This window comes from Pseudopipra pipra, chromosome 8 (assembly GCF_036250125.1).
Source record: "Pseudopipra pipra isolate bDixPip1 chromosome 8, bDixPip1.hap1, whole genome shotgun sequence".
Classification (NCBI taxonomy): Eukaryota; Metazoa; Chordata; class Aves; order Passeriformes; family Pipridae; genus Pseudopipra; species Pseudopipra pipra.
Genome location: NC_087556.1, coordinates 23,202,743 through 23,217,017, shown reverse-complemented (window position 1 = coordinate 23,217,017; position 14,275 = coordinate 23,202,743). Strand labels below are relative to the sequence as shown.

Here is a 14,275-nt window from a genome sequence, read left to right as displayed (position 1 = left end):
TGTGCACTCTGTCCTCCCCTGCCCCTCCTGGGGAGCCGGGCTGGACCGCAGCTGTGTCCAGCGTGCCGAGTTTGATTCCCTCCCATACCTCACGTCCTCCAGGCGATTTTCTCTGTGCCACCTCTGCACGGCAGCACAAGCCGAGGCAGTGACTTAGTATCCGGTCCTGCTCCACAGCCGTGCCAGGAGGCTGCAGGTCAGCTCACGGTGCCCATCCCGCCTTTCACTCCCGATAGTTCTTTTTCATTCCCCCGTGCCCGGCACGCGTGCGTGTCACCCCCAGCAGTCCCGCGCGAGGCTGGACACAGCGGAGCACCATTGGTGCTGCCGCACAGGCACCTCCGGCAAGGGGCAGGCTCACAGCCGTGGGACGAGCGGCGGAAGGGAACAGCGCTGTCGCTGGTTCCCGGCAGTCCCCCGGGATTAGCAGGGACCCGCGCGCCGGCCGTGCCCACGTGTGCTGCGGCGCCGCGGGAAAACGCGCGCCCGCCCCGCCCCCAGGGGGCGCCTCCCGCCAGTGACGGCCGCCCCGCCCACCGCGCGCCGCGTGGCGGGGCCAACCCTCCTCTCCCCCGCCCGCCACAGAGATGGCGGCGAAGCCCGAGGCCCTGCCCGCGCTCAAGATGGCCGCCCGCCCCACCGCGGTCCGGCGCCCCCTCAGGCCCGCGTCCGCCGCTAAGCGCGCGGCCGGCGGCGAAGGGGTGCGCTCCCGGCGTGCCGCGCGCGGGGCGGGGCGACGCGGAGGCCGCCGGGAGCTGTAGTGAGGGGCGGGCGGCGGTCACGTGCCGCGCCCGGCAGTGGCCGCGCTGGGAGCGGAGGCACCAAGATGGCGGCGCGGCGGGGCGGAGCGGCGCCTGCAGCCAGCGGGGCCAGGGCCGGCGGCGCTGCCGCCGCGGCCGCTCCGCGCGGTGTGGCGGGCGGCGGAGCCCTGCGCGAGCCGCCTCTCCGCGCTGGCAGCCCCCTGCAGGTAAGCGGCGGCCGCGCGCCGGGCCGCGCCGTGACACGTGGAGGCCGGGGCGGCTCCCGCGGCGGCAGCACCACGTGTGCCGGGAGCGGGCCCGGCGCGCTGGTGGCGGGCGGGGGGTCAGCGCGGGCCGGGGGCGCCTCCGCTGCACCCGGAGTGGGGCGCCCCTTCTGTGGGCCGAGGAGTGGGGCGTCCGGGGCTCTCCCACCGGGTGGGGCGGTGGCGGCACCTGGAGATCCCGGGGAGGGGGGGGCAGCACCGCGGCCCCGGGACCCGACGGGGCGGGGGGGCCCGGTGCCGGCCGCGGGAGGTGACGCCTCGGCCTTGAGGGGGGACGCCGGGCCAGCCATACCCCCGCGGTCCCCCCATCCCGGCGCCGCCCTGTGTCACCTGCGGCTGCGGGGAGCGGGGAGGGGGCGGTTTGGGACACCCATACCTGCTGGTTTCGGTGGAGGAACCGAAGGTGTAGGACGTGGTGGGCTCCGGGAAGGGGAAGGTTCCCCGAACCGCACCAGGGGGTTATCCCCGGGCAGCGGGGCTTTATCCCGGGGTAAGTGGCTCTGGCGCCGGGGCAGGTCTGGGGCGCGGCGCTGTCGCCGCCACCGCTGTCAGTGGCCTCGGTGGGACCTGGCGGCGCCGGACTGGGCGCTGGGTGCCGGTGCGCTGCTGTGTGGACGGGGATGCAGCATCCCTGGACGGGACCTGGGGGTGCCTGCGTTGTGCATTTGTTGGGATTTCAGGGAGCCCCGCGCCTCTGCCCCCCTCCAGGGTGCTCCTACGTGGCCGGTGGACTGCGGGGGAGACACCCCCCCCATCCCGACCCCTCACAGCGGGATGCCGAGCCCGTCTTGCCCCTCCCCGACGCGGGCAAAGTGGTCGGCGTGTGGGGAAGGGAGGTGTGTTCCCGCTTGATGCTTCCTGAAGGAAGCTGAGGAATCCAGGGAGCAACCTCTGGCTGTGCCGCGCCGGCCGGGCGGAGCCCCCCGAGTTCCCGGGCTCCCCCCGCGCCCTTGCCGGCAGCTCGGGCCCGGTGAGAGCGGTGCTGGCAGCCGGCCCGGGGCATGGCCGCCCTATGCTCGGGGCGTAGCCGTCGCACGCCGGGCACACGTGTCACCAGCAGGAGCCTCGGTTGTCTCTCCCGGGGGCCAGAACAGCGGGCCGCAGTGTCCCCTGCACAGGGTGGATGCCGCAGGAGCTGGTGGCCATGCTCAGGGCTCAGGCCATGTCCATTGCAAGCTGTTGGCTGAAATCCCAGCGCCCCACGTGTCCAAAATCTGCTCTGGAGTTGTGAGTATCTCCCTTCTCCCTGGCAGTGCTGGCTGCTTGGGCAGAGTGTGGCCAGAGCTGAAGCCCGTCCTTGAACGTTCCTGTGACCCTCTTCCCTGCTGTTAAGCAAACAGAGGGAGCATGGGGGATGCCTCTCCTCAGTTAGGGGTCACAGAGATGTCTGGCAGGGAGGAGAGCGAGCAAGGGCACAGGAGCAGGCTGGGCTGGTTCATACCCCCGCCCTGACACACAAGTGATGCTCAAGCAGCGAGAGCTGCAGGAGGTGCCTGGCCCCAGGTGGATCAAAGGGAGTCCTGGGGGAACACAGCCTGGCTTGCTGGTGACTCATGGCTGTGGGACTCCTTCTTGCAAAGCGCTGAGTCAAGGAAGTGGAAGAAGGCTTGGGAGATTTCCCTCCCCTCCCAGGCTGTGGGCAGGAGCTGCGGGAAGAGGCCATTTGAATGGGAGGATTTTGCTTCCCTCCCTCTAAATGTCCAGTGCTGGTCATGGCTGGAAACCTCTTATTAGACGCTGCCTCTGGGGAGAGCCAGCCCTGTGGCCGGATGGGTAGGGCCATGCAACCCTGGGGGTATCCCCAAGACCCCCTTGCAGTCAGCAGGCAGGGGTCAGCTGGCCCCCGTGTCCCTGGGCTGCTGGGGCTCCATCCTGCTGGCTCCTCCGGTGGCCTGGGTGCCTCTGCCTGCCGGTCACCGCTGACTCAGAGCTGGGCGTGAGAGCCTGGATGTACTTCCCCGCTCCTCCCAGTATCTGCGTAAGGATTGGCCAGGAATCACAGCCAGGCTGCGCCTAGAGGGCTGCCGGTGGGTTCTGCGCCGGGCTCTGACCGGCAGCCAGCACTGGCTGAGGGAGGGGACTGGAGATGCTGAGCGGTAAAACTGCTTTGTAGCCTGATCTGCACAGTGGGGTGGTGTCCTGGTGTCACTGGTGGACTCCGCTTCCAGGCAGAGGGTCCTGGGACAGGCTGGCCCAGGCTGCCGAACTGGCTGCGGAGCCCCAAACCACTGCAGGCTCCTGGTCTTTAAGGCTGCCGTGTCACAGGCTGGGAAGATCTGGGATGGGTGTCTGCGGGGCATTGCTGTGGATTTTTGGGCTTTGATTCCCAGCCTGTTCCTGGGATGCCTGTGTTCTGGGGTCACACGGGGCTCCTGGCTGTGCTGCAGCCAGAGGTGCCTGCTCTGTCTGATTGGAACAAGTCTCTGAAGAGCCCCAGGAACCAGGGGTTTGGGCATGTGATTTTAGTGCTGCCATATTCTAGGAATCACCTATTTAGTGAAATGCCTGCTCTCCCTCCATTGCAGTTTCCTGCTTGCTAGGCAGGTCCTATACAGGGACGGGGCACATTTTGTCCTATGTGGGATCAGGCTCATGCGAGCAGCAGAACCTGCATAAAACGTGGGTGAGCTGCATCAGATGAGCATCCCCCAAGGTCTGGCCGGATTCTCCCAGTGCTGCTCCAAGGGGAGGAAGACAGCTTGCTGCCTGATCCCAGCCAGCTTTGGGAGGGAGGTGCTGGTGACATGCCTATGCTACTGCTTTGCTCTGTATGTCCAGCAGCTCTGCTCAGCCAGGGGCTGCAGCTTCTGCCCTCACCTGGCATCTGGCTTTTCATGCCTTTTCCTGGCCTTCCTGCAGCACTGGACTGTATGGTACCATGAAGTGTAGTGCAAAGACCTTTCTGAAGTTACTTAGCATTACCCAAACATCCCTGGAGGTGGCTGAGGGACAAGAAAGGATGTGGGGCGGGGAATTTGAAGGAAGAAGAATAACAAAGCTGTTTTGGTCCTGAATTGCAAGCACAGAGCATGTCCTCTTGTAGCCTGCAACAGAGGTGTTGGGGTAGGGCACCAGCAGTGGCAGCTGGCTACATCCCTGTTGCTGACTCCTGCGATTTGTTATGAATTTCGTAATGGTTTTGGGCTTATCTGAAGCGCCAAGAGCCGGAGCTGGGGGAGCGTGTGACAGTCCATGGGATGGCGGGAGCCTGCCTGTCCCCTCCCTGTCCCACATGAGCAGTGTGTGGTGTTGAGCAGAGGCTGCGGTTTTATCAGTTCATCTTTTCCAGTCACGCAGCTGCAGAGTGAATCAGGCAGAAATTTTTGGTTGGAGGCATCCTGGTAACCGGACAGGTCTCGGGCTGAAAGTGGCACACTACATTGTGCAGTGGGGTGGATACTCCCAAAAGCAAGAGGGAATAATCCCTGTGCCAGCTTCTGACCTGCAGCCGTGTCTCACCTGCCTCCCCTGCATGTTTGGGGTTGGGGGTGCTCAGCCACGGTTTGCAGCACAGGCTGTCAGGAGCCCGTGTGTGCTGTGGAGGAGATCAGCAATGGTAGTGGGGCTGTGCAAAGTGTTTACCTGGCTCCCCATGCTCCTCAACAGTGCTATTCCCTCGAGGATGACTTGAACTTAACGTCGTTGGATGCAGAAACCATCTTGGAGGCTGAAGAGATCCTCGGGACAATGCAGAACTATCTCGACTCCTCTGTGATCTCCATCATTGAGGATCTCTCTCTGTGCGAGGTGGGAGCTCACACACGGGTGCGGGATGTGGTGGCCGGGATGGCTCTGGCTGTGACGTGGGTGGCAGTGGCAGCAATGTCCCCCAGGGCCAGGTCTTGTGGCTGTGCCCTATCACCCTCTGAGACTGCCCCTGCTCTTTAGCAGAGCAAGGTCTGCCTGGATGTGCAGAACGAGCTGTCCTTGCTGACTGCCATCACGGAGATCCTGGACAGCACAGATGATGAGACCCTGTCCCCCTTCGACACCATCATGGATGCAGAGCTGCTGACCTCGCCTCGTGAGCGGGAGAATCCCTCGGTGAGTTGCAGGGCAGAGCCAGCCTGACCCCAGAACCTGTGGGAAGATGCTCAGGCAGGGCTCTGCTAGGTCCTGGCATGAGGGTGTCCTGAGGTGGTAGGACCCTTGTCCCCAGTAACCTGGGATGGTTCCTCTGACTAGTAACATGAGAGAAGGGCTGAACCAGGCCTGGACACCCCCAGGACTCCAGGGTACTCCTGGGGGGCCATGCCTTCGCTTTGAGTCTTGGTGTAGAGCCAGAGATGTACCAGAGGCTTTGGGGGAGCAGCACATCCCCAACCAGAGCTGCACATGCTGAGGGTGAAACAGGGCTGAGTTTGCTTCCAGGCTCTGTGGGGTGAAGTGCGTGGTCACTGTGGGGCTGCGGGTGGCCTGTCCCTTCCAGCAGCATAAACCTGCCATTGTCTCATCATCTGTCCATCTCCTCTCCAGTTTCAGAAGTTTCTCACCTTGTCCCGTCCGTTACTGGAATGTGAGAGCTCTGCCTTGGAGCAGCCCAAGGCTCTCAGGCCTCTCAGCAGCAGCAGCAGTGTCTCTGTGATTGGAAAGGTGAGCACCTGAGCAGGGGAATCTGAAGAAGCAGTGTTGGGATGGTGCTGGGATAACTGTCCCTGCTGCTGCCCCCAGCCCCAGCCTTCCCACCTGGCACAGGCATTCTTTTTCCCAGGAGCAATGCTTTTGCAAGGCACCAGTGGCAGTAGGAGCAGGGTCTGCCCCAGGTGGTGGGTGCCGGGGACTGGGGATGCTCCCATAGGGGTGGCAGGTTTCCAGCTCTATTGTGTCATACTGGGAGGGTCAAATGCATCCCAGCTTTTTGTCTGCCCAGGGGTTTGCTGTAGAGTTCCAGCAGACCCACAGTTGTCTGTGCCTGGGAGAGCTCTGGTGAAAGCCCAGGAGCTGATGCTTGCTGTGGTCCCCCTTCCCAGACTGATGCAGACCTGGCCTGGGACTGTGCTGCTCACGGCCTTGAGGACCCAGTGCTGCCAAAGAAGCAAGTCTGCAGCACCCCGAGACTGGAGAGGAAGGTGGGCTGGCACCGGGCCCGAGAGCAACCCCTGCCACAGCGCAGTGATGGGGAGGAAGAAGAGGAGGAAGCTGCCTTGGGTGTGGAGCTAGACAGCAGCATGAAGGCTGTGGATTTCTGTGTGAACGAGGCTGGGGCAGCAGTGGAGGAACACGAAGACCCCTGCATCATCAACACAGGTGATGTGTCTCTGAGTGAGCTGGTGAAGTCCATGCACCCGTACTGCCTGCCCACCTTCACTGTGTGCCTGGACCCTGAGACTGAGCCTGTGGCCAAGGAGCTTCTGAGCAGTCCGGTCTTGCTGGAAATTGTGCCTGGCGAGGGAGAGAGCGTGGAGATCCCTGTGGTCCTGCAGTCCTTGGCTCCCAGCTCCCTCGATCTGGAGCTCCAGCTCCTGGGAGCAGAGGAGGGTACCAGGGCATCAATCCCAGAGGATAGAGAGGAGCTGCCAGGAGCTCCAACCCAGGAAACTGGGGTGGAGGAGAAGAAGGAGGAAAAACTGCCTGGGAAGGAGCCCTCTTGCACTACCCCAGAGGGCACCTCCCCACCAGAGGCAGCAGCACCTGGAGCCTGGAGTCCCAACAGCAGCTCCTGGCACAGCACAGAAGCCACAGTGGGTGGGAAACGCGAGTGCTCTGAGAAGGGACGGGGCCGTGAGAGAGCAAGGAAGAGTCGGAAAAAGAAAGCAGAGCTGGACCAAAGCAAGCAGGCCAGGCCTGGCAGGGACTGTGTGGCCCACCAGCTTCGCTCTGCTGGCTCTGGGCAGCCCCTGGGCCAGCTGGCCACCAGCCGTCAGCGGGCAGCATGTCCTTCTGTCCAGGTCTCAGACTTCCTGGCACAGCAACTGGAACGAGCCCGGAAGGAGGGGCAGATGGAGCTGAATGCTGAGCGGGCACCACAACCCCGGGGCAGGCCCCGGAGCACATCAGGGACCTTCCTGCCCAAGAAAGTGCAGCAGGAGCTGCAGAAGGTGCCATCACCAGAAATGGTGAGTGTGGCCCCAGAGAAGAACAAGACCATGGTGCCTCTGGAGAAGACCACACCAAGCATGGAGGGGCAGCCAGCAGCTGCATGTCCCAGCCCAACAGACCAGGCTGAGGGCCAGGGAGATTCACAGACGTCTGCTGGACAGAGCAGTGGGGTCTCGGAGGCTGCCTCTCAGCTCCCGGAGCAAGGTGTGCAGTTGGAGCCGCCCCAGAGCCTGCCAGCAGCAGAGCCGAGTGAAGGCCTGCCCAAGGAAGCCAAACCCAAGGCACTGAGCCTGCGGGAATACCGCATCCGCATGCTGCACCGCCAGTCCAGCCTGGGCAGCAGCCAGGAAGGCAAGAAGCAAGTGGCCAGCAAGTGGCCCAGCGTCCCTGAGCCTCCAGCGGAGCTGGCAGAGATCCCCTGCCTGGTGTCACCCAAGCGCTCTGCCACCGATGCAGACAGTGCTCAAGAGGGCCTGGAGAAACCCACCAGCCCCACTGCTGGCCCTTCTGCTAGCAAAGCTCCCACTGCTCTGGCTTCAGCTACGGCACCTGCCACGGCTCCACCACCCCCATCAACACCAATGCCTTCTGCTGCACCAAACGTGCCCCCAGCCGCTGGGATGGCCCCTCCTGGGATGCCTCCAGCCTCTGTCGGTGCTTACACCCTTTACCCACCAGTGCCTTCCTGGCCCTGTTTCAGCCCCCAGCCCATGGGCTGCCATGGTTTGCCCCCACCTCCTGTTGCCAACTCCTCCAGTGCTTTTCACATGGTGACTGGCCTCCCACCTCCAGCCATGGCCTGGCCCCCACCGGCTGTGCCACCCCCACCTCCATTTGGCCCTGGTGGACCCTATGCCCCAGTGGGGTGGGCACCGCCATCCTACTGGCCAGGAATCCCCCTGCCACCTCCGGTGCCTGCCCTGGCATACAGGGACCCCAGAACAGCAGCGCAGGCTGCCACTGCCTTCCCAGCTGGCAGCCACCCCAGCACAGCCCTCCTGCATGGGCAGCTTCCCACCGCCCCTGCGCTCAGCTGCCCGGAGCCACCGGCCTTCCCTGCCCAGCCACTTGGCCTGGCCAGCGAGATGGGGGCTGCAGGTGGCCCAGCCAGGCCAGCGACCAGCAGGGTACCGGACTCCAAGAGGCAGGCACGGCTGGCAGGGGAGAGCTCTCTCCCCAAGGCCCCTCCGGCTCCTGCCTCAGCCCAGCCTCTGCCAGCCCCCTCGGTTGCCACTGCCCAGCCCAGCAGGGTCCTTCCTGCAGCACCAGCCCCCCAGGCTGCCCCTACTCAGCCTCCAGAAGAGCTTCAGGCTGTAACCCCCACCCAGCTCCCAAAGGCCCCCCCAGCTGCCATCCACTGCCCTGTGGAGGTGTCCCCTGCCGCTGGCCCTGTTGAGGAGTCCCCTGGCACCTGCCCCACAGAGAAGGCTGTAGGGCCGGGCAAGGGGACAGTGGAGAAAGCTGTGCTGGAGCCTAAGGCAGCTGCTGGGCAGGAGCTGCCTGGCCAAACATCCACCTCCCAGGCTGTGGCACCACCACCGAAAGCATGTCGAGAGAGCAGCCTGCCCAACAAGGCGCCCGCTGTGCGGCCGTGGAGGCACCAGCCGCTCCTCAGCCCGGCACAGCCCAGTGACAGCAGCAAGGACATTGTACAAGCCTTCATCAGCGAGATCGGTGAGTGGCAAGGTTGTGGGGCCATGGGTTGAGTGTCACCAGCCAGTGAGGCTGCAGTGCTGCTGGCAGCCCGCGCAGCAGAACCAATTCCTTCCACTTCTGGTGGTGAGGGTGGCAAAGCTATGCCCATGGACTTGCAGTCTCTTCCCAGTGCTCTGCTAGGATGTTGCCTCCAGCGGATGGTCTGGCTGGCTGTGCCCAAACTGGACCCTCCTGGGTTTGCAGAACTGCATGTTCCTGTCCTTGCTGCAGGAGGCACAGAGCTGCTGCAGGCTCTGCCACTGCTTCTCCTCCCAAGCACTTGCCCCATCATCCAGGGAGGCTGCTGCTGGGGGAGGATGGGTTTGGGATGCACCCCTGTAGTGCCAGGAGGATTTTGGCTGACCTGACTTGCTGTGCTTTCTCCCTGGCCCAGGGATTGAAGCCACCGACCTGTCCAGCCTGCTGGAGCAGTTTGAGAAGTCTGAAGGTGCGGATGCAGCGTGCCGTCCCTTGTGGGGCTCCCTCTATGCCGTGCTGGCCTTTCTGGGCTGTCCATGCTCCCTGTAGTGGGGTGGGAGTGGAGGGGCTGTGATGCTGCTGCCTGTGGGCTCGTATTACTCTGGCCAGGTGCCTTGTCCTGGGAGTGTCTCTGCCTCCACCTCTTTCTTGGCCTGTGAAAGTGGCCAGGGGTCCCCACGGTGACCAAGGGGGTGGTGAAGAGTCTGTGAATGAAAGGGGATGTGCAGCTCCTCTCTGCAGGGAGCTGGGTTTGGGATTCTGTGAAACTCTTCCCTGTCTATGCCTGGGGTGTTCTGTGTGTCCCCTGTCCTCCAGTCCTGGCCTCTCACCATCCTCACCTACCTGCTCTCTTTTTAGCCAAGAAGGAGGAGACTCCTGTGCAGCCCCCCGAGGACAGGAGGCCGACAGGGAGCTCCGGGTGAGTACCAAGACGTGGGCAGCTGGTGCCCCAGTGTGGAGCCTGGCAGAGTGCTGAGTCTTGCCTTTGGTGGGGGCATGGGACAGCTCTAAGTCCTGGCAGGGTGTGAACTGTGCTGTGTGTACCAGCCCAGGAGGGGATGAGCTCGTCGCTGGACTGGGGCCAGAGCTGGCACTGAGTGGGAGAAGCAATGATGAGCATGACCAGGCTGTGCAAATTCTGTCCTTGCAGCTCTCTTGGATCCTCTGTCCCTCTGGACTGGCCATTGGTGCAGCTTGAATGGGTGCCCCAGGTGTGGGGACTGGGGTTGGGCTTTGCCTGCCGCATTTGACAAAGCTCCTTTCCCTTTCTCAGGCCTGAGATCCAGCAAGATGGACAGACTCAGCAGGACAGGAAGCCCCCGGATGGCTTGCATGCCTCTGAGCTGGCCAATGTGGCAGGTAATGAATACCTGGGATAAAGCAGGGGAGCCCATGGTGTCTTGGCAGAGCTGTTGTGGGGCTGGGAGACAGCCTGGGGAGTGAGGGAGGCCTGGCCATGAGGGAGCCCAGCTGGGCAGGTTGCATCAAGGGGCTGCTCTTGAAAGCCTTCTGGTACTCTCACAGGTCTCACTCCCCCAGCAACGCCCCCCCATCAGCTCTGGAAGCCTTTGCCTGCTGTCTCGCTGCTGGCCAAGGCCAAGTCGCCTGGGTCCGCATCCCAGGAAGGGTCCCAGAAGACAGCCAAGCCGATGAAAGCCAAGCCACTTCCCTCAAACAAGATCCAGGGGAAGAGTGTGGTGCTGGCCCCCACTGGCCCAGCCCCCAACCACGTGTGCTCGGGAGACCATGACTACTGCATCCCAGCTGTGGCACGGCCGGAGAGCAACAGTATCACTGGCACACAGCCCCCTGCCAAGGGTGGCTCCCGCTGGAATGTCAAACGCCACCGGGACATAACTATCAAACCCATCTCCTCCTTAACCAAACGGACGCTGGACCAACCTGAGCCCACCCCGCCGCCCCCCCCCACCACTGTGAGGCCCATCCAGGAGCCGGTGGGGACGGCCTGCCCAGCCCCCCTGGATTATCGGACTACCATCCCCAACAAGGCCGCCACCAGGTGCAGCAGTCCCCCCACCTCGGTGCTCCTGTCTCCAGCTGCATCCCCGTGCCGGGACCAGGAGGTGCGGACTCCCAGTGCCCAGCCCAGCCATGCTGCTGCCAAGAGGTCCCTGCGCTGCTACCGGAGACCCCAGGACTCACCCAGCCCCTCTACTGACAGCTGGAGGGCTGGCCGGAGCCGTGCCAGCCGCTCCTTCAGCTCCAGTTCGGATGGAGCTAGTGAGTCCTCGTCTTCATCTTCATCCTCGTCCTCCCGATCCCGGTCACGGTCATTCTCCCCACCCCCCAAGCGGTGGCGAAGGTAAACTGCGCGTTGTTTGTCGCTTCTCTTGGGGCAGTTGTCTGGTGGCTGGTCTTTTGCAGGTGCCCAGGCACCTCTTTATGGTCCTACTTGATGGCTGTGACCTTTTTGTCATTGTGGCCCTTCTGAAGGGGTGCCTGGCTCACAGAGACTGTGGGAGCTGCTGTGACACCCTGCCTGTGGGTGTCTGGCTGAATCCCATATCTGGGCAGGTGCGCCTGCAAAGCTACCACTGAGCCAGGATTCCTTATTCCTCCTGGAACATGGGTTCTTGGCTGCATCTTGGCTCTTGGATGCTTTTTCTGGGGTATTACTGCAGGTGTTTGTGTTTGTGCTATGAGGCTGCTGTAGTCCTAGGTGTAAAAATGAGAGGAGCTGCAGCAGAGCTCTCCAGGGAGCTGCTGGAGGCAAGCAGGGAAAAACCCGTCTGGCTTGGCTGCCTCAGGGGCTCCCTGCGCTCCTTATGGAGGTGGTTATGTAGGGAAATGGGACAGCTTGGTCTCTGTGGGACGCACTTGTTTTGGAGTCCTTGTGCATCTGAGTGAAGCATAGCCTGTCCCAGCTGGGCTGGGAAGCACTGGAGCTGGCAAAGGGATTCTCTTGTCCTTTCCTGGGTGTTCAGCCAGTTCTGGAGACATCTCTGGGCCCAGAGACAACTAAGACCCCTCCATTGATGACCAGTAAACGTAGAGGCTGGAGCTGGAAAAGAGGTATATAGTACCATGTCCCAGAGCTGTGCAGCTTGGGGACTGTCAAGTGACACATCTGGTTTGGCTTTCCAGCAAATGCAGCTGGCCTAGTGCTGAGAAATGTCCCCGTGGACTGTGCCATCCTGACTTGCTGTGCTCTAGGAGAACTTGTGGCAGTACCAGGCATCATGCCTCGCCAGGCCTGGGTTTGCCTATGGCAGGGGCCACCATTGGGCAGCATGGCTGGAGATGGACTGTGCTCCTGACTGGAGGCAGCACAGCTTGATCCCAGAGAGGTTTTGGTCCTGCTGCCCTTAAGCTGTACCTGACCCTACCAGGGAAGCTCTTGCAGTCTCCATTCACCTAGCTGTTGCATGGGACACGGATGTGATGGCTCCAGTGTCATCCTGTGCATGGTGTAGGGCTCAGCACAGCAGTCCCAATCCCTCCTGGGCCATCCTGGTTGCAATCCTGTGCTTTCCACATCCTGGGAAACCTCTGGTTTTCCAGTTCATCCTGGGGACGGGTCCTGTCTGAATGGGGTGCTGGATACTGTGGGGAGGATGGAGGTGTTTTTCATCTCTGGAGCCTCGTGGTGCTGGCCATGGGGAGAGCTCAGCTGTGTCTCTCCTTCCCCCAGATACCGCTCAAGATGTTCCCGCAGCTCCTCCTCTCGCTCCAGCTGTGGGTCATGTGGCAGGTCCCGTGACAGGTCCTCATCCTCATCATCAACATCCTCCTACTCGTCCAGGTCCACATCCCACAGCCAATCCCGCTCCCCCTCACCCCGCAGGAGGAGTAACAGGCGGAGAAGGTGAGCATGGCCACCCTGCAGGGCTGTGAGTTCTTCCCAACCCCTCTCCCAGCCTCCTGTGTCCTGGGCAGGAATGGACCCATTCCTTCAGTATCTCCCTTGTGTTTGGGATCACTCTCTTCTGACACTCCCATGATCCGGTAGCTCATGTGTTTGGTTTCTGCCCTGCCAGATACAGTTGCGATGCACAGGACCACTACCAAAGGCAGAGGATCCTCCAGAAGGAACGTGCAATAGTGAGTGCTGGAGGGCTGGGAAAATGGGGCTAAAGATTTGGGGGTCCACACTCTCTGTCAATTCAGAAAGCCACAGTGATGCAGCATTCAGGCAGCATTGCTGGGAGGCCCTGCCTGGCCAGGGCATGGTGTGGTGGGTGGCTATGCAGGGAGGGTGCTCTGTGGGAGAGGTCCTGCTCATGGATGGGCCATCCCTGCCCGCAGGAGGAGCGTCGAGTTGTGTTTATTGGCAAGATCCCCAGCAGGATGACACGGTCAGAGCTGCAGCACCGCTTCTCTGTGTTTGGGGACATCGAGGAGTGCACCCTGCACTTCCGGTCTGAGGGGTAAGAGCTATGGGGATGTGGGTCAGCCCCTTCCCAGGGATGGCTCCTCTTGGCCCTTTTCCCATTACTCAAGGGGGCAGTGCAGACCAAGGGGAGACAAATGTGTTTGTAACTGTGTTGCTGCTGATTTCCATCCTCCTTCTTCTCCGGTGTCAGGGATAACTATGGCTTTGTCACCTATCGCTATGCCGAGGAAGCCTTTGCTGCCATCGAGAGTGGGCACAAGCTGCGGCGCCCAGATGAGCAGCCCTTTGACCTGTGCTTTGGCGGCCGCCGGCAGTTCTGCAGGAGGAACTACGCCGACTTGGGTGAGTCGTGCAGCCTCCATGTTGAAGGATTGGCACCTCCTTCCCCGAGTTATAGGGGGTCCCCATCCTTGGTGTCATTCAGGTTTGGCAGCAGGGCCACATACAGGCCTGTACTGAAGAGAAGTTGAATGGGGGCTCCCTGTCTCTCCAGCGCTGTGATGGAGGCCGGCCCAACTCTGGGTCTAGACGCTGTCACGTGAAGCAAGATGAGAAGAAGTTTGCTGTGGGGATGGGCAGAATTGTGTCAGTGGCTCAAGGCAGCCTCTCTCCGTCTCTTCCAGATTCAAACCAGGAGGATTTTGACCCGGCTCCCGTCAAGAGCAAGTTTGACTCCCTGGACTTCGACACGCTGCTGCGGCAGGCACAGCGCAGCCTGCGGAGGTAGCAGCAGGCAAGGTGGAGCACCTGCCCCTGCTTTTATACTCCAATACAAAAGGCAAAAAAAAGTGGAAAGAGAGAGAGAGAGAGATACGGGGTTTTTAAAAAAAATAAAAAGGAAAAAAAGAAATTTGTTTTATAACCAATATTTAAGGAGGATGGGTCACTGGCCTTCGATTGGAGGGGCCCAGGCGAGTGGTAGTCCTGGGCTTGCCCCAGACATATAATAAATGTGGATACCCAAACAGCAGCACCGCTTTGTCTCCTCCTTTGCATGGGCCATTCCCAGGCATGGACTCAGCTGTGACCCCTCAGGACCCCAAGGACTCTGCTGTGGTCTGGCCCCATAAGGCATAGAATAGGTCGGGATCTGGGCACAGGAGTGGGGTGTCTGTGGAGAGTGGGGCAGGACTGCGGTCATCGAGCCTGCGACTGTCACTGTGACAGCCTGCAATGGCCTGGCA

At 62.0% G+C, this 14,275-nt stretch overlaps 1 protein-coding gene across 1 annotated transcript; it reads left to right on the top strand.

Moving 5' to 3' along the window:
* The first annotated feature begins 809 nt into the window (after positions 1 to 809).
* On the top strand, positions 810 to 14,061 carry PPRC1 (PPARG related coactivator 1). The gene is made up of 14 exons (XM_064663100.1): positions 810 to 967; positions 4,631 to 4,771; positions 4,913 to 5,068; positions 5,501 to 5,617; positions 5,995 to 8,737; positions 9,153 to 9,206; positions 9,596 to 9,656; positions 10,011 to 10,096; positions 10,262 to 11,060; positions 12,390 to 12,563; positions 12,736 to 12,799; positions 13,004 to 13,125; positions 13,282 to 13,433; positions 13,715 to 14,061. Exons 1-14 carry the CDS (start codon positions 827 to 829, stop codon positions 13,816 to 13,818), a joined length of 4,914 nt encoding a protein of 1,637 aa, XP_064519170.1. The 5' UTR covers positions 810 to 826; the 3' UTR covers positions 13,819 to 14,061.
* The last annotated feature ends 214 nt before the right edge of the window (positions 14,062 to 14,275 follow it).